This window comes from Sus scrofa, chromosome 11 (genome assembly GCF_054392235.1).
Source record: "Sus scrofa isolate SSC_HxYL_T2T_F1_AM1 chromosome 11, Sscrofa_HxYL_maternal_Yorkshire_Landrace_v2.0, whole genome shotgun sequence".
In the NCBI taxonomy this organism is placed as follows: domain Eukaryota; kingdom Metazoa; phylum Chordata; class Mammalia; order Artiodactyla; family Suidae; genus Sus; species Sus scrofa.
Window position 1 is genome coordinate 24,646,198 of NC_139393.1, and position 26,174 is coordinate 24,672,371.

The 26,174-nt window shown below is 41.2% G+C and overlaps 1 protein-coding gene across 3 annotated transcripts in view; it reads left to right on the forward strand.

The window, feature by feature from the left end:
* The window catches only part of EPSTI1 (epithelial stromal interaction 1), a 104,465-nt gene that overhangs the window by 72,491 nt on the left and 5,800 nt on the right, over positions 1–26,174 (forward strand). The window contains exons 8-9 of one of the 3 annotated variants that reach the window (XR_014819529.1): positions 3,731–4,162; positions 4,454–7,353. Coding sequence is in view for 2 of the 3 variants with exons in the window: in XM_003482896.5 (XP_003482944.1) it covers positions 3,731–3,814; positions 23,768–23,841 (158 nt within the window). In the remaining variant the exon portion in view is untranslated. Of the gene's footprint in view, positions 1–3,730; positions 4,163–4,453; positions 7,354–23,767; positions 23,842–26,174 lie in introns of those variants that run through there. The other 2 variants (XM_003482896.5, XM_021065622.2) reach the window with 2 other exon arrangements.

Here is a 26,174-nt window from a genome sequence, read left to right on the forward strand (position 1 = left end):
TGAGCTTCCATGACTGTGAGGCAGTGCCATTCTGTTTAGGGCAGCCAGTCTGTGGTTCTTTGTTGTGACAGCCCAAGCCAACCAACACAAGGCCATCTTTCATTTGCTCACTCAGTGCCCTGCCCCCTGATTAGTCTGACTCCCACTCTTTAAAATACAACCTAGGAATCCCTGTGGTGGCTCAGCAGTAACAAACATGACCGGTATCCATGAAGACATGGGTTCAATCCTTGGACTCGCTCAGTGGGTTAAGGATCAAGTATTGCCGTGAGCTGTGGTGTAGGTCAAAGATGCTGCTTGGATCCATCGTGGCTGTGGCTGTGGTGTAGGTTGGCATCTGTAGCTCCGATTCAACCCCTAGCTTGGGAACTTCTATATGCTGTGGGTTCGGCCCTAAAAAGACAAAACAAAACACACACAACCTAGTTTCATCCACTTAGAGAAGGTGTCTTTTAATCAAATGTCCTTTTTTTTTTTTTTTTTTTTTTTGGTCTTTTGTCTTTTTAGGGCCACACCCATGGCATATGGAGGTTCCCAGGTTAGGGATCTAGTTGGAGCTGTAGCCACCGGCCTACACCAGAGCCACAGCAACACAGGATCTGAGCTGCATCTGCAACCTACACCACAGCTCACGGCAACGCCGGATCCTTAACCCACTGAGCAAGGCCAGGGATCGAACCCGCAACCTTATGGTTCCTAGTGGGATTTGTTTCTGATGTACCATGACGGGAACTCCCAAATATGCTTCTTTTTTGCATCCTCTATCACAGTACCTCCCATGCTATACTGTGGTCATTAATCTCATTCATCTTTTTGTCTGACTTCCACACCAGGCCATAAGCACCTGAGGTCTGGGGTCATGTCTGCCCACAGTGCTTGTGTGTGGGAGGCTGAGATACTGCTTATTGGATGAATATATGCTAAATATAACTTGTGGGGAAGGGTAAGCAAAACTGTCTATTTTAGTTGAGTACCAAAAAAATGCAGTATTAATACATTATGTCAATATTTTATATAGAAAAAAAGTATGTGAATACAATGACATAGAAATCTCTGGGATGTCAAACTAAGAAAAGTAGTCATCAGGAGTTCATGTCATGGTGCAGCAGAAACAACCCGACTAGGAACCGTAAGGTTGTGGGTTCAATCCCTGGCCTCACTCACTGTTGCCGTGAGCTGTGGTGTAGGCTGGCAGCTGTAGCTCCAACTAGACCCCTAGCCTGGGAACCTCCATATGCCACAGGTGTGGCCCTAAAAAGACAAAAGACAAAAAAAAAAAAATTAGAAAAGTAGTGATCAGAAGTTTTTTCCCCCTATTTTTGACTTGCTAGTTAAGATGCCATGTGACTTCCCGGTTTTGGTGGCCTTTTAATTGACACTTTCTGGGGTCTAAGCATTTTTTTTTCTAAGTGGAAAATTAGGGACCCATATTCTGATAAAAGAGCAATAAAGTAGTGACATTTATTTTTATTTTATTTATTTATTTTTATTAAGTCCACACCTGCAGCATACGGAAGTTCCCAGACTAGGGGTCAAATTGGAGCTGCTGCTGCTGGCCTGCACCACAGCCACAGCGATACCAGATCCGAGCTGCATCTCTGACCCACACCACAGCTCATGGCAACATCGTATCCTTAACCCACTGAGCGAGGCCAGGGTTCGAACCCACATCCTCATGAATACAGTTTGTTTCTGCTGAGCCACAGTGGGAACTCCCAAAGTGGTCACGTTTAAAAGGAAAGTGCATAAATAGATTCCTCGCTCCAGTCATCGCATCTGCTTTAAATCTCTTTCTCCTCCTTTGAGTCCTCTGAATAGAAAACTCCTCCTGGAGTTCCTGTTGTGGCTCAGCCAGTTAGGAAGCCAACTAGTACCCCTAAGGTTGCAGGTTTGATCCCTGGCCTTGCTCAGTGGGTTAAGGATCCAGTGTTGCCTTGAGCTAGGGTGTAGGTCACAGATGCGGCTCAGATCTGGCGTGGCTGTGGCTGTGGTGTGGGCTGGCAGCTGCGGCTCCAATGTGACTCTTAGCTGGGGAACGTCCATATGCTGCAGGTGTGGCCCTAAAAAGACCAAAAAAAAAAAAAAAAAAAAAAAAGAAAGAAGGAAAAAAAAAATAAAGAAAAAAAAGGTATCCCTGGCCCCTTTCCCCACTTTTAGATCTCGTATGGAATATCTGTGATGAACACTAGCCTTCTCTAGGATAAAAAGAGGGGGTCACTGGAGAGTGACTCCCCGCCCTTTATACCTGATCAGAGTCCCCTTGTGTTCCGGCCGTGGGTAAGACAAAGTCCTAGGATAAGTGTGGCTACTGTAACAGGATATATTTGGGCTTCCCGAATGCATCTGGAGCTCCCCTCTTCTAATTAATAGTGCTGTAGATGATGCAGTTCCGAAAGCTTCTCTTTCTGGCAAGTGCTTCTTATTATTTGATGCAATATGGGTTTTATAGTGACAGAAACGGGGGACTGAATGAAGAAGGGCTTGAGAAAAATGATAGGACGGGGAGCCAGGGTGGGGAGCAGACTATGTAAGCTTTATGGATGATTAGTCCAAAGCACTAGGCCTGAAATATGTCGCCTGCTGCCATGATGCTGCTGGAAATTTTATGAGGACAATGGAGTTTCCCACGCAGTGGCTTCTCAGGCTCGAGGGTGACAGAGGGTGGCAGAGGGTAGGCTGCACATCATTGCGAGGAAGAGAACGTGTATGACAAATGAACCAATGGAATACCGGGAATCTTGTCAATTCCAGCACATGTGGTTTCTGTGCCCGTGAAGGTGACCTTGACACACAAGGTCACCGGGGCTGAAGGCCACTGTAGCATGTCTCCTGGATCTTCTGAGTTGCCCCCTTGAGGGCCTAGTTCAGCCAGAAATGATGACTCCTGGGCCCCTGCACAGGCTTTGTTTTCCCCTCCCAGGGACAGACGTGAAGTTCAGGTACAGATTAGCGACACAAAGACTGGGAGAGAAATGCGACTGTCGAGGACCTGGTATCAGCAGCAGACAAGCTGTTTCAGGGGAGGGCGTTCCTGGGCCCCAGCCCTGCCTCAAGTCAATGTCGCTGTTGCCTGCCTCTGAGAGTCATCAGCTAGTTGGCATATTCTGGAAAAAGATATTTCACGTTCTTCTAGTTCCAATCCGCCTCACTAGGAAGAATAAACTATGTCGATTATCTCTGAGGGGAAATTTCTACAGCTTAATTAAACAAACATTTAGATGTTTTTTTTCTTTTTTTTTTTTCTTTTGCCTTTTTGCCTTTTCTAGGGCCGATCCCGCAGCACACGGAGGTTCCCAGGCTAGGGGTCGAATCGGAGCTGTAGCCGCCAGCCTACATCACAGCAACAGCAACGTGGGATCTGAGCCGCGTCTGAAACCTACACCACAGCTCACGGCAACACCGGATCCTTAACCCACTAAGCAAGGCCAGGGATCGAACCCAAACCCTCATGGTTCCTGGTTGGCTTCGTTAACCACTGAGCCACGATGGGAACTCCTAGATCATCCTCTAAAATGTGCCAGATGCTTGAGCTCATACTCACCTTCTTTGTGAAGCTCCCAAGAGGCGTCCTCAGACACATGCATGAATCACTGGGAAGCCTGTGTATGGGCAGAGCTTGCTCTATGCTTAGTACCGCGGTTGAGTTGTTCGAACCAGACCCAGGGTGGGGAGGCCAGGAGGTTGTGGTGGTGCTTTCATTCCGTGACATTTTCCCTTTTTACCCTTACAGGCCAGAAGCCGGGCATATATGGATTCTCGAAAGGAAGAAGAAAATCAAAAATTGCAAAAGATGAAGGAAGTACAACATCAGAAGGTATTCAAAGACCCTCTTGGTCATGGCTAATTATCTGCTTGTGGTACTAGGTAATTCTGAAGGATTTCTGAACGGCCATCTTTATACCCATGAAAATCATGAAAAATTTAACACAGGCGTTAAAAATGGCGAGAGGTGGGCGTTCTGTTGTGGTGCAGTGGAAGGGAATCGGACTCATATCCGTGAGGATGTGGGTTCGATCCTGGCCTCGCTTAGTGAGTCAGAGACCCAGTGTTGCTGTGGCTGTGGTATAGGCTGGCAGCTCTAGCTCAGATTGCACCCCTGGCCTGGGAACTTCTGTATACCATGGGTGCGGCCCTAAAAAAGCACACAAAAAAATGGTGAGAGGTGAGTATGTTTTAAGCATTTGATGGTGTGGGAGTTCCCATCAAGGTGCAGCAGAAACAAATTCGACTAGTGTCCGTGAGGACATAGATTCCATCCCTGGCCTTGCTCAGTGGGTTGGGGATCTGGTGTCTCCATGAGCTGTGGTGTAGGTCACAGACAAGGCTTGGATCCTGCATTGCTGTGGTCGTGGTGTAGGCTGGGAGCTGTAGCTCTGATTCGACCCCTAGCCTGGGAACTTCCATATGCCGCAGTGCAGTCCCGAAAAAGCAAAACAAACAAAAATGGCGAGAGGTGAATATGTTTTAAGAGTATGATGGTGTGGTGGCTCCTTCTGGTCAAAACTCACATGACGCTTAGGCTCATGGGAAGCTACGGTGTGTCTGCTATAGTTGGTGCCAGCATTTCATGGAGATGATAGAACACTTGGTAACTTCTGATCTACAAGACATAACCAATGGCACTGCTATTTTCTAAACCAAAGATATAGGATATTGCAAATAGTGTCTAACAACTACCATACCAAACAAAGCAGGAGTACAAAATCATGAAACTAGCTTAAATAAATGTTCATCTAAACATACACATAGGAGTTCCCTCTGTGACTCAGTGGGTTAAGGATCCAGTGTTGCCACAGCTGTGGAGCAGGTCACAGCTGTGGCTCGGATTCGATCCCTGACCCAGGAATTTCCATAAGCTGCAGGTGCGGCCAAAAACAGAAAAAAAAAAAAACAAAAAACCATGCCCAGCATATGTAATGTAACATAAGGAACTCTACACATATACAAATAAGTGAGGCATCCCAAATAAAATAAAAAATTCCAAATAAAACAAGCAGTAGAACTCAATAAAATGAATGCAGAGCCTCTGAAGAAAAGAGCTTACAGGATAATCCTTATTAGAATGTGAAGTTTCTAGCATGGTAACTGCACGCAGGGTGGTGACTTGATGGACATACCTGTCTCTGCTGTGTAGGCTCAGTGGTACTAGAGGCTCTTCAACCAGGGATGGGAGTGATGAGGAGGATGGGAGATGCCTCCAAGGGGCCACCTCATTCCAGCTCCTTTAAAAATGCTCTGATAAAGTATTCAGCTACGGGGAGACCAATATCTTCATCATTTTTATTTTCCAACCTCTTTCTTGCTCCATCGGTGGTTGATATATTCTGTTATTTCTTCCAGGTTATCCCTTAAATCTTTTTTCTTCAATTAAACAATGGGCAACAACCAACAACCCAGTCTAATTTTCTTGATTTGGTTTAATTATATCTTTGCCGCACAAGGTAACATAGCGCAAGGTGTGTGGAAATCATATTATGAAATGCATACTAATGGTTGTTGCTGTAATTTGACCCTTTTGGGTGCTACCCTCCTCCCGATAGTGCTCACCCTCTTACTCTTTCATAGTTTCATCCAGCATACAATATCAGTGATTATGCCACTGAGCTGTTTTGTGCATAGTTGGAGTAATTAAATTGTTGAAAGCGATAATGCAAATTGCAAATTTAGTTATTAAGCTACTCTCTGAGCAATTAAGAAACCACAAAATATTTTTATCCCTTGGTATTTAAGCAAAAAAGCCTGGGAGTTCCCTGGTGGCTCAGTGGGTTAAGGATTTGGCATTGTCACTGCTGTTGTGTGGGTTCGATCCCTGGCCCAGGAATTTCTGCATGCTGTGGGCTCGGCCAATAAATAAATAAATAAATCTTTTTCTCTTGACAAAGGCCACATATTAAAATCCATGATCGATTGAATAAGCAATGTTATAGTAAGATTCTAGTAATTAGCAAGGAAATGCTAAATCTAGCATCTGTAATGTCTGTCAAATAATATGAAAGTGTTCATCTGTTTCTGAGAACTTTTGTTCTGTATCTTGAGGTACTTAGATACTGGGAAGAATGTTGTGAGATCAGTGTAGATATGATTTATTTCAAAATAACTTCTAGCACGTTTCAAATAGTGTTTTACAAAGTTTAGTGTATATATTTAGAACGTGCAAACCATTAAAAGTAGAATATTTTGCAAAGAGAATGCTCAATAGATTAGAAAATCAGATCAGGAATTTAATTTTCAGGTTGAGCAGTTATTTTAAACAGGGAAAATTAAGCTTTTTGTTCTTTCATCTTGTTTTTCTTCTGGAGTTAGACAAATATTGATACATACATATTTTCTGGTTATTGATTAAGCATGTCTTTCTTTTACATAAATTATTTCCCTTTACTTACAGAAGCTTTCAGTAAAATGAATAACTAGCGTGTATAGATAATTCCATTACTAGGGATTTCAATAACCGTAGAATACATAAGGCTATTTGCCGTATTTTTGCTTCTCTTCCTTTTTGTTCAATCTGTTGTCGTTAGAAAATGTCCAGCTGAGGCATTTGGCAGAGTCTGTGTCCCAATGGGCTCCTGCTGTGTAGCACTGGGAACTCTGTCTAGTCACTTATGATGGAACATGTAATGTGAGAAAAAAGACTGTATACATGTATGTGTAACTGGGTCACTGTGCTGTACAGTAGGAAAAAAATAATAAAAGGTTAAAAAAAAAGAATGACGTTTAAGAAGACACGAAGACTCGGGTTTATAGGAGGAAGATACAGAAAGCAATACATTGGCATCCTGGTGTCTGTTCATGTGTTTGTTCATTCCATTCATTCAACAAATATTTATGAACACCTGCTGTGGATAATCAGAGAGTAGATCCTCTAGTTCAGTTGAGGTGGCAGCACATTGACCTTGCTTTCTATGCCTCTGACTTTCATATTCTTCCCTTATTCTGATCTCTGGGGACAGTAGGTTCTTCCTTCAATTTAACTTCTCAATATGTTACATTTGACTCAGTTCCATCTTCTAGGAATTTATTTATAATTCACTTTCTCCCCATACTTCCCCATTTCTTCTCCATTGATGACTGCTTTTTTGTTTGTTTGTTTTTGTTTTTTCCCCGTGGCTGCACTCATAGCACACAAAAGTTCCCCGGTCAGGGACTGACTCTGAGCCATACCACACCTGCAGCAATGCTGGATCCTTTAACCCACCACACCAGGGCAGGAACTCCTGACTACTACTTTTTTGTGTCAACAAATATACTGACTCTTGCTGTTGTAAAATAAAGAAGCCAACCAACTCCTTCCTTGCTAATGCTCTCCTCAAAGCCATCACTTTTTCTGCTTCTACCAAATTAAAAAAAAAAAAAGACAAAGGTAATCTTACTGTAATCACATCTTTATTGCTCACTTTGTCCTTAGTGGACAAACGTAAAATCTCTAGAGATTAAATCCCTTCTGAACATTCAATTCATTGGTCTTTTTGCAACCCCTGTGTCCCTGTGACTCTGTGACATTATTTAACACCATTTAAAGCTCTTCTGGCTCTTTTTTTAAAAGTGTGTTATTCTGGTCGATCTATCTCAGAGTAATCTATCCCAGTATTCATCCTTCCCATCCATCCATCCATTCTGCCAACAAACATGTACTGAGCTCCTACTATGTATTGAGGCTTCTGCAAGACCCTGGAACTTTAATTAGGAAAAGGATAGACAGGATCCCTGCTCTCCTAAAGTTTACTTTTTCATGGAGGAGATGAACCATTAAAAGGAGACAAAGAAGGGAGTTCCCATCGTGGCTCAGTGGTAAAAATCCTGACTAGTATCCATGAGGACGGGGGTTTGATCCCTGGCCTTGCTCAGTGGGTTAAGGATCCGGCATTGCCGTGAACTGTGGTGTAGGTCACAGATGTGGCTTGGATCTCACGTTGCTGTGGCTGTGGTGTAGGCCAGCAGCTGCAGCTCCCATTTGACCCCTAGCCCGGGAACTTCCATATGCCATGGGTGTGGCCCTAAAGACATGAGAAAAAAAAAAGAGAGACAAAGAAATAAAACATTGTACTTTTGCTTTATGGTGATCAATCACTTGGTAGTAATTAATGCTACAGAAAAAATTGTGTTCTGATAACTTCAGAGGGCTGTATCAAATATTGTTGATTACCTACTTCTCTCCTAAAATCCTTCATGTGTTCAGCCTACTTAGCATGGTCTATGTTTCAGAGAAGTCAGAAGAAATCCGTCCAGCCATCCATTCACAAATGGTCTAACTGATCGTGGGGATTTTATTCTCCTTGACTGTGATTGGTTCGGCCACTGACATGGGAAGTATTTCCAACCAATGAGACTTATGAGAAGCCCCGCCTTTCAGCAGATTTTTATCAATATGAAGTATGCCATTCTTCCCATTTAATAATTTTAAGCTCACTGTTTATAGGTCTTTTTTTTTTGTCTGATTCTAAATTTTTTATGCCATCCTTTTTTGTTAGAATTTATGCGATAATTTTTCTGTCACTTAATTTTAACCTCTCTGTGTCACTTGGCTTAAATTAGATTTCTAGTTACAAAAATGGCTGATCTTTCTCTCAATTTCATAGTCTCTTTTATTGTGATTACTAGTGTATTTGTATATATTCTTGCTACATAATTTACTTTTTAGCTGTTTTCTTTATGTTCGTGACTCTGAATTTTCTGTTCCATTTATTTACTTTTCCTTTCTTCTCCATCATAAGAAATTCACAGTGGATTTGTTTTTAATTTTGTATGACCTTTTGTGGGCCTATTTCAGCTCCAAATATAAGTCTCACTCCAGTTCAGGGAAATTCCTATTTTCCTTGCGTGTTTCTTCCGCTATATTTTGTCTCTTCCCTCCATTTCTGGTGTACGTATCAAGTGGCTTTTGGAATTTCTAGATCTGTTCTCTATCTCTCTTAATTGTTTTTTTTTCTCCTTCCTGTCACTTTGGCCTTTTTCATTGCATTCTGGGAGAAACCTTTAGCTAGAGCATCCTGCTCACTAAGTTATTTCATAAGCTTCTGTTCTCGGCCCACCCGTCAAATTTGTTTATTTACCAAAATTGCTGACTGACGTTTCCATGGCCACGTTCTGCTTTCTAAGTACAATATTCTTTCTGATCACTTCTTCTACAATAACTATATAAACAATGAACATTTGCTACTTACTATTTTGACTATTGTTTCTTTGCCTTTTTAAGGTTTTTTTTTTCAAGAAGCATTCATTAAGTCATTTACTTTAGGTATATATATATATATCAAATTTTGAATTGAAGGTCTTATGTTTCACAGCTTGTATATATAGGTCAAAATAAAAAGGCAAAAATGCATCCACTTTTTTTTTTTTTTTTTTGGCTTTTTGGCTTTTTGCCATTTCTTGGGCTGCTCCCACGGCATATGGAGGTTCCCAGGCTAGGGGTCCAATCGGAGCTGTAGCTGCCGGCCTACACCAGAGCCACAGCAACTCGGGATCCGAGCCGCGTCTGCAACCTACACCACAGCTCACGGCAACGCAGGATCCTTAACCCACTGAGCAAGGGCAGGGATCGAACCCGCAACCTCATGGTTCCTAGTCGGATTCGTTAACCACTGAGCCACGATGGGACCTCCATCAACTTATTCTTTTACATAAGAAGATGAGACTAATATCAGGTCCAGTGCATCCCAATTTTTGCAGATGCCCTGTTGTTTACATTACTATTGTTGCATAACTATCCCAAAATTTGACTGCTTAAAAATTAATAAGTTCATGGATTAAATGGGTCAGGGATTTGGACAGAGCAGAGTAGGACTGTCTTGTCTGTTGCTTGATGTCAGTGGTTGAATTGGGGCAACTCAAAAACTGAGTGTCCCTTGTAAGTTTTATCTCGTCTAGTTTTCTTCTACTTCTCCTCCGCCTTTTCCTCCTCCACCCTTTCCTCTTCCTTCTCCTTCTTCTTCTACTACAGGCAGCATGTGGAAGTTCCCAGGCCAGGGATCAAATCCCAACCGCAGTGTGACTTAGGCCACAGCTGCAGCAACACTGGGTCCTTAAGCCATTGTGCCATAGCAGGAACTCCTTATCTAGTTTTCTTTCTCAAATGTTCAATGATTCTTGGCATCTCGTCATGTTTCCTTGGCGACATGGCTGAGGGAGGCATACAGGATGCTGTCTTTTGCATGTGACAACCTCTTGTTCTCCTAGAGTCAGCAGGTACTGTGACATTGTCCTGTTTCTCTGAGCTAAGACACCCATCCTCCATTCACTGTTGCCCAGGGGGCTATATCAGTGCCAGCTGCTGCCTATACAGGTGTGGGAGCAAGAGAGCACACTGCCAAGCTAGTAGACTCGATGCCACTCCCCAACTAGTCATCTTTATGACCGCTTCCTAGAGCTCCTTCAGGAGCCCAGCTACCTCCACTCCAGTTTATTCTGCACACTAGTTTCTCCATATCATTTATTTTACCTCCTTTCTACTTTCCAGGAATTCAGCTTTTTTTTCTGATAGCCTGAGGTGCACTTACTGACTTTGCATAGCTATTGATTTTTTTTTTTTTTTTTTTTTTTTTTTGGCTATGCCTGCTGCAAGTGGAAGTTGCTGGGCCAGGAATCAGATCCTCGCCATAGCAGTGACCCAAGCCATGGTAGTGACAATGCCAGGTTCTTAACCACTAGGCCACCAGGGAACTCCTGGTTATTGATTTTATGTAGCCATTTGGAAAGTAAAAATAACCCCCCAGATGAAAACATACTTAAATTACTGGACAACAGAGAAAATTATTATAGGATACATTAGAAATTCTGGTGAGAGCACTTTATGGGGAACGCATGCCAAGCTGTCTCCCGAGACATGGTAGTCAGAGAAAGAAAAATCCTAACTTGAAATCCAATCAAGGAGTTCCTGCTGTGGCTCAGTGGTAAAGAACCTGATTAGTATCCATGAGGTTCAATCCCTGGCCCCACTCAGGGGGTTAAGGATCCAGCATTGCTGTGAGCTGTGATGTAGGTCTCAGATGCGGCTCGGATCTGGCGTTGCTGTGCCTATGGCATAGGCCTGCAGCTGCAGCTCCGTTTTGACCCCTAGCCTGGGAACTTGGAACTTCCATCTGCCGCACCTGCAGCCCTAAAAGGACAAAAAAAAAAAAAAAATCCAATCAGTACTCAAAACAGAAACAAACTAAGTATCCAACCCAAGAATGTAAAACAAGAACAATAAATGATATGGAAGGAAGTAATTAAGATAAGAGCAGAAATTAATAACAAAACTTCAAGAAACAGCTGTTATAAAAAATCTTAACAGCTTGTTCTTTGATAAGGTCAACAAAATGAACAGATCTCTGGTAAGTCTAATTAAGGGAAGATTAGTAAAAATGCAAATACACAACATTAGAAATGAGGGGCTAGAACCGTGGTTGTAGAAAAGATTAAGTTTTTATTACTATAGATAATGCTATGCTAATGAATTGAATATGTGGATTAAGTGAATGGTTTTATAAGAAAATGTAAAACTCCAAAGTGACTCAAAGAATTAAAATAAAGACAAGTGAAAATGCAAGGGATTTCTAAAGTTTACTGAGAATTGCTTCCCCTTAATAAGCTAAACTTGGATAAATTTACAGGCAAGTTCATTAGAATTTTCAAGGAACAGATTTTTCTCCTGTGTTCTCCAAATTCTTTCAGAGCAAGGAAAACAATGAAGTTATTTATTTGTTTGTTTGTTTGTTTATTTACATAATTTAGCTGCACTTGCAGCAGCAGAAGCCCCGGGGCCAGAGATCAGACTCAAGCCACAGCAATGACAATGCCAGATCCTTAACCCACTGAGCCACCAGGGAACTCCAATTAAATAATGTAGAATTAATATTATTTAATTATCATCTCCATGTTGTCACAACCTGGTAAAGGGACACCTCCCACCACACACACACACACAGATTTATAGAGATTTACATCGGAAAGAAAATTCTAGCTAGTGGGATTTTTTTTTTCTCTTAAATAATTTACCAAGGCAAAGTAAGATTAATTCTAGGAATGCAAAGATGACTAGTTATGTTATAACTTTTGATATCTTATCACTGCCATGTAATAGGTCATGAGAGGGAAAAAAATTACCTACCTCTTAATGCAAAAAATAGGCATTGATAGGTTAAAATTTGTCAACTTTTAAAAACTGTGGTGAACTAGAAAGAAAAAATGTATCCTAACATATATATAGTCTTCCTAACATATATATAGTCTTCCAAACCAAAACCCAACATTTATCTCAGGGGGGAAGTATTAGAATAGCAGGAGGATATCTGCAACTCCTACCACCAACCAGTGTTCTAGAAATTCTAACCTAGTGCTTCTCTGTGTTATTTGATGAAAAACCTTCAATATTGCATGGAACAAAGTTTAGGAATTGTTTTAACCAGCTTGATAAGACAAAAACAAAAAAAAAGAGCTTATCCAGGAGTTCCTGTAGTGGCTCAGTGGGTAACGAACCCGACTAGTATCCATGAAGATGCAGGTTCGATCCCTGGCCTCGCTCAGTGGCCTAAGGATCGGGCATTGTCTTGAGCAGTGGTGTAGGTAGAAGATGTGGCTTGGATCCCGAGTTGCTGTGGCTGTGCTGTAGGCTGGCAGCTTCAGCTCCGATTCAACCCCTAGTCTGGGAACCTACATATGGCATGAGTGCTGCCCTAAAGAAAGACCAAAAAAAAAAAAAAAAAGTAGCTTATCTAATTATTGGAAATAAGTAAAATTGTTATTTTCAGATGAGCGCAATCTGCCTGTACAACCTAACAGAATCAACCAAAAAAATGATTAGAGCAACTGGAGTTAAATAAGAGTTGGTTATAAAACATAAATATAAGAATCATCAGCTTCCTCAAATATTAGCAAAAAATTAATTAGAAAGTATAGGATCAAAAGATCTCATCCAAAAGCAACTATGTAAAAAATTGCTCAAGCTCTAAAAACAAAACCAAACCCCAGAAAACGTGAGAATTTTCCTGTGATCCATGAATGTTCATTTGAATAAAGTTGAGATGGCTGATACCCTGAGTAGTAAAATTCAATACTGCAATAACTACAGTTCTAGCCAAATTAATTTTTGAGTTGGATGCCATTCCAATCAAAATTTCAATGGAATTTGAGGTAATTTGAAAAAACGACTTCTACACTTCAACTGGGAGAATAATCTCAAGATTAAACAAAAAGCTTTAGAAAAATACAGATAATAATTTGTGTTTGCTGGGGCGAGGAGAGCTTACACTGTTCGCTATTAAAAAATACTAGACTCCCTTGTACTGCTGCTGTGAGAGGGGACCCCTGAAGGGCTTTCCGACAATATTCAATTCTAAAGAGTTTCCGATCTATGAAAGTATTCGATCTAAAAGACATACATCTAGGCTAAGGAAATAACCAGAGATGCACACAACATGTTATGTCTAAGATTGTTTGTTTTCAAAGTCGTATTAATGGAAACTTTGAAACAAGTTGGTCAGTGATAGAAGATTTGGAGATTTTGAAGTTGGGAACACCGTGCATCCATTTCTGCCCTCACCTATGTGAAAAGTAACAAAGATTTTAAAATAGAGTCTGGGTGAGGTTTGAAGCCTGCCTCCTTTCTGATTATACTTTGTGCAAAGGACTTCATCTCTTTAGAGCTGCACCTGCAGCACATGGAAATTCCCAGGCTAAGGGTGGAATCGGAACTGCAGCTGCCGGTCTACACCACAGCTGCAGCAATGCAGGATCTGAGCCACTTCTGAGACCTACACCACAGATCATGGCAAGGCCAGATCCTTAACCCACTGAGCGAGGCCAGCGATCGAACCTGAATCCTCATAGATACTAGTCAGGCTTGTTACTGCTGAGCCACGATGGGAACTTCCAACTTCATCTCTTTAAACGTCAACGGTTCTAGTGGTAGTGATGTTATTTTTTCCCCCCTGACATTGGTTCTAAGGTGACAGGACAGAAAGCCCATGGAGAGGTTATCCTAATGCCTGGCACATGTTAAACCTGGTGATAAGCACTTATAATCTATGTATGTATGTAAGTGAAAGAAACATGCTGATATGTTAAAGGAGCTTATCTCTGGGTGGACAGTTTTTTTTTGTTTTTTTTTGGTTTTTTTTGCCATGTCTTGGGCCGCTCCCTTGGCATATGGAGGTTCCCAGGCTAGGGGTCCAGTTGGAGCTGTAGCTGCCGGCCTACACCACAGCCACAGCAACGTGGGTTCCGAGCTGCATCTGCGACCTACACCACAGTTCATGGCAACTCCGGATCCTTAACCCACTGAGCAAGGCCAGCGATCGAACCCACAAACTCATGGTTCCTAGTTGGATTTGTTAACCGCTGAGCCACGACAGGAACTCCCTGGGTGGAGAGTTTTTAAGAGCAATTACTATGTTTTCCTTCATAGTTTCTGTACTGCCTGTGTTTTCTGTGATGTTTAAGTAAATTTTATGAGAAAAAAAACTTTTTTAAAAGTTAGGAGAAATTTAAGAGAAAGTATTTCTGGGTGGGAGATAGAGAGCTGTGTGATTCAAGGACTACTGTAACTGAAAGTCCACTTCTTTATTATTTTTTTAAAAAATTATCATTGATTTACAATGTTCTGTCAATTCCTGCTGTACAGCAAAGTGACCCAGTCCTATATATGTGTATATACTTTTTCTCATACCCATCTTCCATTCTAGTCTATCGCAAGAGACTGGACATAGTTCTCTGTGCTGCACAGTAGGACCTCATGGCTTATCCGTTCTAAATGGAATAGTTTGCATCTCCTAACCCCAGACTTCCAGTCCATTCCACTCCTTCCCCCTTCCCTTTGGCAAGTCTGTTCTCCAAGTCTGTTACTCTGTTTCTGTTCTGTAGATAGGTTCATCTGTGCCATATTGTAGATTCTGCACGTAAGTGATACCATATGGTATTTGAAAGTCCACTTCTTTATATTAAAATGATACATATAACAATACCTAGTAAGGGGAAGTTAGAATAATTATTATATATAATAATAATTATAACATTGTTAATGCTACTTTTGACTTTCCTACTTTAACCCATGAGGATTTACTTCTGTGGATTTGTTTACTCTTAATATTTTGAGGTCGTTTCCACTTTTTCTAATAGCCAAAGCTATCTTTGACCTTCTGGGCAAAGGTATTACCATGGAGAGATGCAGAACCAAAGTGCCTCTAAACTGTCCCCTGCCACCAAACTCTCTTCTGAATTAAAAAACATTCAGTAGGTGCAAACTATTGCATTTGGAGTGGATAAGAATGAGGTCCTGCTGTATAGCACAGGGAACTGTATCTAGTCTCTTATGATGGAGCATGATGCAGGATAATGTGAGAAAAAGAATGTATATATATATATGATATACACACACACACATACATATATTTGTGTATGACTAGGTCACTTTGCTGTACAACAGAAATGGACAGAATATTGTAAATTAACTATAATAGAAAAAATAAAAATCTTAAAAAACTGAACACGATGGAGGATAATGTGAGAAAAAGCATGCGTTTTATATATATATATATAATACATATATATAAGTATGTATGACTGGGTCACTTTGCTATAAAACAGAAATTGACAGAACATTGTAAATCAACTATAATAGAAAAAATAAAAATCTTAAAGAATAAAAAAATTAAAAACATCAGTAGATGCAAACTATTGCATTTGGAACGGATTAGCAATGAAATCCTGCTGTATAGCACAGGGAACTAGATCTAATCACTTGGGATGGAACATGTTGGAGGATAATGTGGGAATAGGAATGTGTATCAATGTATCACTGGGTCGCTTTGCTGTACAGCAGAAATTGGCAGAACATTTTAAATCAAGTATAATAAAAAATTTTTTTAAATAAAAGAAGTTCAAAGGTAGGGGTGCTTGGACTTAATTGCATCAACTCCCTTGCTTCTCTTTTTCCTCTTCCTGAGTTGAGAGACCATCATTCTCTCCTGGGAGAAGGATGTCCTGCCCGGGTGACAGCACTTTAATGTTTACATAAAGTAGTCAAGCTGAACCGTGTCAGAATAGGCCCCGCTGGAATTCGAGCATGATTTAAAAATGACCCTATCCTGGTCTCCAATTACTCCAACCTTGCTTTGGAGCGTGCCTTTAACTCTGAACGCATCAGTTTTCCCAAGCATCCAGCCTTGCACACACCTGTTTGTTGTAGAGTTGACCCTCTGATAAATTGCAACACAGAGAAGTGATTTCCATAACCTTGAGCAGGAACTGGTGACCCCCTTTGCTTCTTACTGTGAGCTTGGGCTCCAGCAAGGATCCTTGGCAGCCCTTCCCCCAACGAAAGTAGTTCTGGCCAGGGTGGGCACAGATAGTGGCACCTTTTGCAGTGTTATCCTCATTTACTAAACACCTTTGGCTGATACTTACAGGAGTTCTGCTCTTGGCATATCCTAGATGACTCTCTCTCTATATATATATAAACGTTTGACTCTTCCTTCCTCCTTCCTTTCCTGCCATCCTTCCTGCCCTGTAGCACATGGAGTTCCCAGGCCAGGGATCAGATCTGAGCTGCAGTTGCACCCTGAGCTGCAGCCATAACAATGCCGGATACTCAACCCCCTAAGCCAGGCAGGGATGGAATCTGCTTCCCAGCGCTCCCAAGATGCCACAGATCCCATTGCACCCCAGCGGGAACTCCGTTATGTTGTTTATCGAATGACTTAAGTACTTCTCTGTATGGAGCTCTGTCTGGATGCAGGCATGCGTGTAGAGCAATGAGAAGACACACACTCTTTCCTCTGGGAGTCCTTCATGGATGCACTTAAAATGTCGAACAACATGCAGGAACATTTGTTCCTCGTCCCTCTTCACTGGCGTCCCCTTCCTTCGAATTCCCATGTCACGTTGCTTGAACGGTGTTCAGCAACGCATTTCTTTCTGCTTCGTATCACAGTTGTGTCTGGGTCTGTCTCCCTCATTCTGCTGTGATTCCTTCAGGGTGGAGCTGTATCTTTTTTTGCATCCGTAACTTCAGCCTGCATCCAGGTGTCTGGAAAATGGTGGATGAACCCCAAATTTGTGTTGAGTAAGACAAGGCTTGACATTGTCTCAGAGGCTGTGTGGTCACGTCCCTCCGGCTTAGAGTGTTTTGATTTTCTTAATAGCCAAAGCCCAGTGCTCAAACAAGAACAACTGATTTTGTACCTGTCCAGTGAGGTATTGCACATCTGTGTGGGAAGCATGTAAGTGAACCAGGAATATGCTCATAAAGCCTGCAGATGCATCCACAGCGGCTGTCCGTTCAGCAGAACAAATTAGTTGAAATTATCTTTCGTGGCACCAAAGGAAAACCAGCCTCGCCTTACTAAATACTGTTTGCTGGGTATGGAATAATAAGCCAGTGTGCAGTGGACCTAGGCTTTTCCGCCTACCATCTGGGGCAATGTTCCTGCATGATGATGCCCCGTCAGCTCCCGCCCCTGCTTCCCTCCTGCTCTGTGCTTTCTCCTCTCCTCCATCCTTGCCTCTGTAATAGGATGCTGGTGTCCTTCTCTTTCTGTGCTTTTTTGTTGGTTTGTTTTTTGGCTTTTTTGGTGGTGCCTGTGGCATGCAGAAGTTCTCAGGCTGGGGATCAAACCTGCACCATTGCAGTAACCAGAGTCATAGCAGTGATAATGGCAGATCCTTAACCCACTGAGCCACAAGGTAACTCCTCTTCTTGTCCTCTTTTTTTTTCTCTCCCTGACTCTTCTTGGCTTCATGACATAGTGTTTTGCTGTTTTACATCTTTACATATTCAAAAGTATATGTCCTTGGCGTTCCTGGTGTGGCTTAGTGGGTGAAGAACCCAACTCGTATCCATAAGGATGTGGGTTTGATCCCTGACCTCACTCAGTGGGTTAAGGAGCGAGCATTGCCACAAGCTGGGGTGCAGGTCACCATTGCAACTTGGATCTGGCATTGCTGTGGCTGTTGTGTAGGCTGGCAGCTGTAGATCTGACTGAATCCCTAGCCTGGGAACTTCCATGTGTCATAGGTGCAGCCCTTAAAAAGAAAAAAAAAGAAAAGAAAAGAAAATATATTTTCATTGGGATTTTTAAATAAAGGAAAGCATCAAGAAACAGCAATGGCCCCCTGCTCAGATAGTATGAGGAACTAATATATCCACATGGTTCAAAAGTTAAAAAAACAAGCCCTATTTGTGATATTAAATTATCATTCCTCTGCCCATTTCTCCTCCATGCTTTTATCTCTAGTGATAATCAGTTAGCATTTTAGTATGTGTTTTACCATAAAAATGTTTAAAAATATGAATATACACCAGCATATAAAAGTGGAAGTGGGGAGTTCCTCTATGGCTCAGTGGGTTAAGGACCTGGCATTGTCACTGCTGTGGCTTGGGTTACACACCTGGCACGGGAACTTCCAATATTGTGAGCGTGACTGAAAAAGAAAAAAAAAAAAGTTGAAATGGATATGTGTGTATCTTTTTAATTTACATGGAATAGTCCCAAGAAAACTGCTCTGAACCTAATTTTTATCATTTAATGCATCTTGGCGATCTCAACACAGTCCGTGCCCCACAACTACCTTTTTCTCTGTGACTATTGCATAGCACTGTTTTGTGGAGGGTCTGCCTTGTGCCAGTTCCTTGGTAATGTGCATGAAGATTTTTCCCTTGAACTTCGACTGTTTCCATAATAGAAATGTGACTCTCCTGATACACCTATCTTTGAGCGTTTCTGCAAGGGATGTATACACCTTGCATGCTGAGGGTTATTGCTGAATTGCTCTCCAAAAACTAGTTTTTCCCAACTTAGACACGCCCCCAAAGTGCTAGAATATGCCTGATTCTCCATCCAACTTTTCTAGTTTTTGTCAATATGGTAGAAGAAAAAATTTTCTCTTAGTGTTTTGATTTATGTTTCTTTGATTATGCGTGAAGCAGATGACTTTTTAATTTACAGGCAGCCTGTGGTTTATCTGCCAACTTCCTCCTCCTAGGCTTGACCTTTTTGCTGTTGGGTGGCTGTGTTTTCCTTACTGGTTTATATAAGGTCTTATAGCTACTTCCTCAGGCCTTCTCTGAGTCTCCATCTAAAACAGGAATGAGCTACTGAGCCTCACAACAGCGTGTTTAATCCTCTGCATAGGATTAGCGGCAGATACTTTTCTTGCTTCTCCATGGGCTTCATTTTTTCAAAAATATAAGCTCTTAAGGCGCAGTGATTTCATCTATCTCATCCCCATCACGTAGCTTCAAGCCTGCCTCATGTCTTTTTTTTTTCCCCAACAAAATCAAAATATTTTATTTGTTCTTTTGCACATAACACTGTTAAAACTGTCCTACGACACACCAATACTGCTCTCCAGGAGCTTACAATCTAAAACAGTCAGCATTAATTGTAGACCCAGTGATTAAGGCATTATCAAATGCAGACTTTTGTATCTTTAGATGTATCTTTTGAGAGAGGCTGGAGGGGCAAAGCCTGCCTCATAAGAAGCACTCAGAAATTTGTGCATGAATGAAAGGAAGAATCATTGAACTAGCCTATGTGTGTCATAAACATTTTCTTAAGGGTTTTTTAATTTTTTTTATTTTTTTTCACAATTGAAGCTTTGAATTTCCAGGCAGCCAGATTTATCCATCCTTTTACTTTATGATTTCTGGACCTTCCTTATCCAAGTTTATAAATAAACTTACCCATGCCTCTTTTGGAAACATCTATGGTTCCATCTTTTAGGTTCAAGTCCTAGGGCTCTATAAAATTTATTTTGATGTAAAAATAAGGGATCTTGTTCTAATTTTTCTCACGTTAGTTGGCAGGTCCATCATCATTCATTGAACTGTCTCTCCTGCAAGAGTTGAGCAGGACAGTTTATGTAAGCTATGGTTTCCACATTGTAGGTCTTTTCCTGGACTCAATCAAATTGTTTTAACTGCTGCAGTTTCAGGACCTGTTTTTAATATTTAGTGGTGCCTGTTCTCCCTCATTTCTTTTTTTCAGGATTTTTTTATTGCTATAATAGTATATTTATTTTTTTCCAGATAAATTTCAGGGTCATTTTTGCCAAGGCTGAAAAAAATGATCTTAAAATTATTTTAAAGAAATATGTAATAATAGGCATATATAAACCTGCAAAATATATGTATATCTTATTTATTTATTTATTTTGTCTTTTTAGGGCCACACCCGCAGCATATGGAAGTTCTCAGGCTAGGGGTCAAATTGGATCTGAACCAAGTCTGTGACCTACACCACAGCTTACAGCAATGCCAGATTCTTAGCCCACTGAGTAAGGCCAGGGACCGAACCCACATCCTCATGGATACTAGTTAGGTTTGCTTCTGATGAACCATGATGGGAACTCCTAAAAATTTTTTAATTAAATTTTTTAATTAAAAAAATTTTTTGACCACAACGGGCTTGTCATGGAATCTCAGTTCCCAAACCAGGGATGAAACCCAGGCCACAGAGGTGAAAGTGTCAAGTCCTAACCACTAGACCACCAGGGAACTCCCAAATGTATGTTTTGGTTTTTTTAAAAATTCTTTGTCTCATGTCTAGAGCTGATGAGTTTAGTTTGTTGAGAGTTCATGTTATTACGCTTAGGCTGATATTAGAAGTTGCTCCTCGGAGAAATGGGTTAATGAGAAATGCATGTGGGAAGGATTATCATCCTTTGACAAGAGCAATTTCAGTTTGAACTTAGGTTAGATGGGTTCTGCTAGAACTTTTGAGTGTAAATGGGCTGAGAGTTCTAGATATGGCTGTTTATACTTGAGTATGATTAACTACTGACAAGTGGCCCTTGATCTTAGCTGAGTAGTTTGGGTGCAGCTTTGCAGAAGATGAGGAACAAAAAATCTAAGCTCTAGTCTTTGTTTTGGTCTTGAAGAGCCATGGGGTGCTTGACAAAATACTTACCCTGAGTCTTTGATCCTCTGTTTCCTCATCTATAAAACAAGCATAATAATGCCTCTCCATTCATTCATCAAATAGCATTTTATTTACCTGCCTACCTTTAAGAATTGTTGTGAGGATCAGGTAACAGAATTCTGGTATAGTTCTTGTTTGAAAATGTTGAGGTCTTCTGGTTAAACAGCACACTTTTTTTTTTTTTTTGAATTTTTTAATGATTTTTATTTTTTCCATTATGGTTGGTTTATAGTGTTCTGTCACTCTCTACTGTACAGCAAAGTGACCCAGTCAACACATATATATAATATATATACATTCTTTTTCTCACATTATCCTCTATCATGTTCCATCATAAGCGACTAGATAGAGTTCCTTCCCAGTGCTATACAGCAGAATCTCATCCACGGCACTTTCTAAACATCTCATTTGCTTATCTCTAGCCCCAATCTCCCTGAATCCCATTAAAAAGACAACAAAGGAAATGACTTTTGGAAAAGGCATAAGAAGCCAGGACGTAGGAACAGAAGAACAGACCAGGAGACTGCCGCAAAAGAAACAACACCCAACAAAACCAAACAAAAACTCCCCTCACTTTTGGAAGCTGTACACTAGAGCAGGAAAAGGCAGAACTCAATTTGCAAGAAGTGGTTGGACTCAAGGGTTGAAATGGTCCCCACACAGGCTTGAGGTTAGAAGCACCTGATACCTCTGAAGGTTAAGGTTGAAAAGAGGATGGCTTGGAAATCTAAACGAGAAGCTGTAAGACCCCTAGAGTCCTTCCCCCACCACACTGAAAGTCAAAAAAAAAAAAAAAAAAAAAGTTGTAAGGCTGAGGGATAAGGATGGTGGTGTACCAGGAAGGGAAGCTCGAGTTGGGATGGGGTGGAGGTAGTCGTAGAAATATATTAGAGATGTACATCTTCTCCATGGTAGGAAGCCAAAAGAATACACTTATTTGTTAAAATGAAGAAATAGAAAAATATTCATGCTTTGAAGAAGAAGATAGGAGTTCCCTTCATGGCTCAGCGGTTAACGAACTCAACTAGGATGCATGAGGATGTGGGTTCAATTCCTGGCCTGACTCAGTGGGTTAAGGATCTGGCATTGCCATGAGCTGTGGTATAGGTCGAAGATGCAGCTCAGGTCCTGGCATTGCTGTGACTGTGGTGTGGGCCAGCAGCTGCAGCTCCAATTCAGCCCCTAGCCTGGGAACCTCCATATGCCGCAGGTATGGCACTAAAAAGCAAAAAAAAAAAAAAAAAAAAAGGAATTGAAAGCGATTGTTCTGATGAGGACTGAGGAATGGAGCTTCTTTTATTTTAGTCTAAGCCTAGTATAAGTAGTACTAGGCTTAGTGGACTTGCTATGCACATATATTAAAATGACAAAAATTAAAAGGAAAGATTGTATGCCATGGTGGGAAAAGGAGTCTCTAGCACAAAGCTTGGCATCTAAGTGTTTAATAAATAGGAAGAACGGTTGAATGAATGTTATTCATTTATTTAGAAAACTCTCTAATTTTCTCCTTGCTATTGGTGCTAGATAGAAATTAGACTTAAACAGTGTGCTTTAGGGATTAATGAGTGACAATTTGAATGACCACAGTATAAGAAACCAATCTTTTTATTTTGGAGAATGTAGAATGTTCGAAGGACTTCGAATAAAATTAAAAGAAGAAAATATCAGTCTGAACTTTGAATTTTCTGTATACTTTTTTGTTGTTGTTGTCTTTTTAGGGCCGCACCTGCATCATATGGAGGTTCCCAGGCTAGGGGTGAAATCAGAGCTATAGCTGCCGGCCTACACCACAGCCACAGCAACGTGGATCCAAGTTGTGTCTGCAACTTATACCATAGCTCATAGCAATGCCGGATCCTTAGCCCCCTGAGCGAGGCCAGAGATTGAACCTGTGTCCTCATGGATACTAGTCAGGTTCCTTACCACTGAGCCACAACAGGAACTCCTATTTGATACTTCTTATCCAGGAAGTTTAGGGGTTAAAAAATAAATATGTTGGTATGTGCTTATCAAGATGTGACAGCATTTTCTCTCCCAGAATGCTGCTCTGATTCAGGCACTAACTTATGACACGGGGCCTGATAGCTCTTCTTTATGCCTTTTTCTGTCTTTGCCATGAGGTTATGATGTGGTCTGCCCCAAGGCATAGGCAGTTGAGCATCAGCGAGTCTCTGGCCTGTAGTTCTTCAGGTTAATACTGGAAGCACAGTAACTAAGGGTGGAGGTTGAAGTTATCTCTTTCAAGATAATCAGAATGTCAGAAGCTAGAGGTGTCGTTATCGTAACACCATCTCCTACTAGAAGCAAAGGATCCCCTCCAGGCATTCCAGAGTTCTGCTCCTATTTCTTCTTCTAGTATCAGAGTAACTAGTCCATGATGGGTGAGTGATTATTCTCCAGGGTGGAAAATATTCTCCTGATAGCATCGCACTACAGAATTGAGTCCAATCTTTATTTGTAAGTAGCCACACATTTGTTGGGAAAGAGAAGCTAGAGAAATGACCAAGAAATAGGGTATTGCATAACATTCCTTAAGGAAACGGATTTGTTTTTCTTTGTGAGGCACAGGTGAGTTTGGCTCACCTTGTGTTTTCCTCTGTGTATGCGGTGCTCATTGTCTAATATCTTGAACTTGCACATTGGCTTTCTAATCTCACGGTTTTACACTCACGATGTTATTATTTGACTAAGGCACAATTATTTTTGCTACCCAGTTATATAAGAAAATAATTTCCCATGGAAATACTCCTTAAGTAAAAGTTTCAAAGATGAAATATCGCACCAGCTAAGGTTAAATATGTAATTGATTTGGGTGTCTTTTGTACAGCCATGTTCGTTGAAAACCATTATTTCACAACTTTTATTGTTCCTAGAGTGAATTACTGGAATTTAAACGACAGCAACAGGAGGAAGAAAGAATTAAAACCCACCAGGCTGAACGCAGAAGGTATAAATGGCTAATAAAATAAGCATCCTTGATTAAAATAATTACCTATAAAATTTTTGCAGTGTTTTAGGAAAACACTATAGCAATACAGAATACAGTTTTGGAATCTATATTACCTTTGTTTGTTTGTTTGTCTTTTTAGGGCTGCACCCATGGCACTTGGAGGTTCCCAGGCTAGGGGTCAAATCGGAGCTACAGCTGCAGCCTACCCCACAGCCACAGCAACGCCAGATCTGAGCCGAGTCTGCAACCTACACCACAGCTCCTGGCAACGCCGGATCCCCAGCCCACTGAGCGAGGCCAGGGATCAAACCTGCAACCTCATGGTTCCTTGTTGGATTCGTTTCCGCTGTGCCACGATGGGAACTCCTCTCTATTAGCTTTTTAATCTTTATGTCATTGGTGTGGTGTGTGTGAGGATGCCAACTGCCAACACACATACATGCACACACAGGTACACACATATATACACACACACTGTCCAGTTTTTCTGAATTGGTGACGTAAATTGACACTAGAAAGTGGAATCAGCTTTCAAGCTGTGTGTTTATTTAGGTTATACTTAATTTTCCTCCCCCGGGACAAAGCAGATTAATCCTTTTACCATTTGTAGACTACTTTAGAATAATTGCACTAGTATAGATGGTAAGATACTCATACTTGAATGTAAAAACTTAGACAAGAACTACCATTAAAGTTGTTTTATGTTGGAGTTCCCATCGTGGCTCAGCAGAAAATGAATCTGACTAGCATCCATGAGGATACAGGTTCGATCCCTGGCCTTGCTTAGTGGGTTAAGGATCTGGCATTGCTCTGAGCTGTGTGGTGTGGCAAAACAAAACCAAACCTCATATTGTACTTCTATAAAACTGGTTAATAGTAGCCAGTTATTTCTCTGGATTGCTGAAGATTAATTGGATTATAATGCTTTAAGCATTTTAAAGATAGTGATAGGTCACATTAATAGGCCCCATTGCTAAGAAATTAATTGTCAGTGGGCACCCAATAAAAATGCACTGTTTAACTAGAGGTAGAAAAGATTACTTTTTTGTTAGAGGAACCTTGACCTCATTCTTTGATCTCCTTATTGCTGAATACCTAAATATTGGTGGCACCATTTATTTCCCACACCTTATGTTCTTCCTATTGATTCTAGTTAAATGTAGATCCAAATTTAATCCAAGAGGAAATCTCTGTGGCTAATAAAGTCAGTAATCAGTTTTGAAACAGCAGATCAAGTCTTGAACCATATTTTATGCTCTCCATCAGTTTTGGAAAAAAGCTTATGTTTGTACTGCCCTTTGAAGTTTACCGTGAGCTTTTCCATCGTGTCGTTGAAAATACTCCTTTAGTTGTCTCTTCTTGAGTGAAAGAGCTGTCTCCGTTCCTGCCGAGGGCAACACACAAATTCTGTAGTGGGAACCTGGGCTTTCTCCAGGGACATAATTTCACTGGAGTCAAGAAGATGGTGTGTTTTCCACTGTTTGAAAGTTCAAATGGCAAAACCCAGCAGCCCTGAGTTTTATAATAGAAGCTAGTGGATCACAAGCTTTCCAATGAATCCTGTAATGATTGAACCTGATTGCATCTGAACCTGATCCAGCCTAACTTTTTTGAGTAAGAGAAGAAAGTTGAGACTCCAGAGGGAAAAGACAGGGCACTGGGGATCAGAGACTTGAAAGGATCTGGGCTGCAAGCTGGAAATTGGGATGAACTGGGTGGATGGATCGACACTTGAACCAGCCATGAACAATAGTTTTTATCCCAGTTAATGCTGAGAAGAAAATCCAGGCGTTCCTGTCGTGGCTCAGCAGAAATGAATCTGACTAGGATCCATGAGGATGCAAGTTCCATCCTTGGCCTCGATCAGTGGGTTAAGGATCTGTCATTGCCGTGAGCTGTGGTGTAGGTTGCAGATGTGGCTTGGATCTGGCGTTGCTGTGGCTGTGGTGTAGGCCAGCAGTTACAGCTCCAACTGGACCCCTAGCCTGGAAACTTCCATATGCTGTGAGTGCAGCCCTAAAAAGACAAAAAAGAAAAGAAAAAAGAAAATCCAGAGCACCAGCTTGACTGCAGTGGAATGTACATAATTTCTAACACTAGTAAACAAAAATATAAGCTGGTACTTCCCACCCTTCAATTTGAATTCTTGATAGAAATTGAAAAAGTCATCTCTTTATCATCCATAATCTCTAGTTGACCTGCTCCTTATGCTGTCCTCTTACTAATCTGCTCCAAATGGAATCCCATCACCTGTGTACATGACATGTCATCCGTCTTTGAGTGTTTGAATGAACTGAGAGCAGTGGACAATGAAACGCACACACCACCCT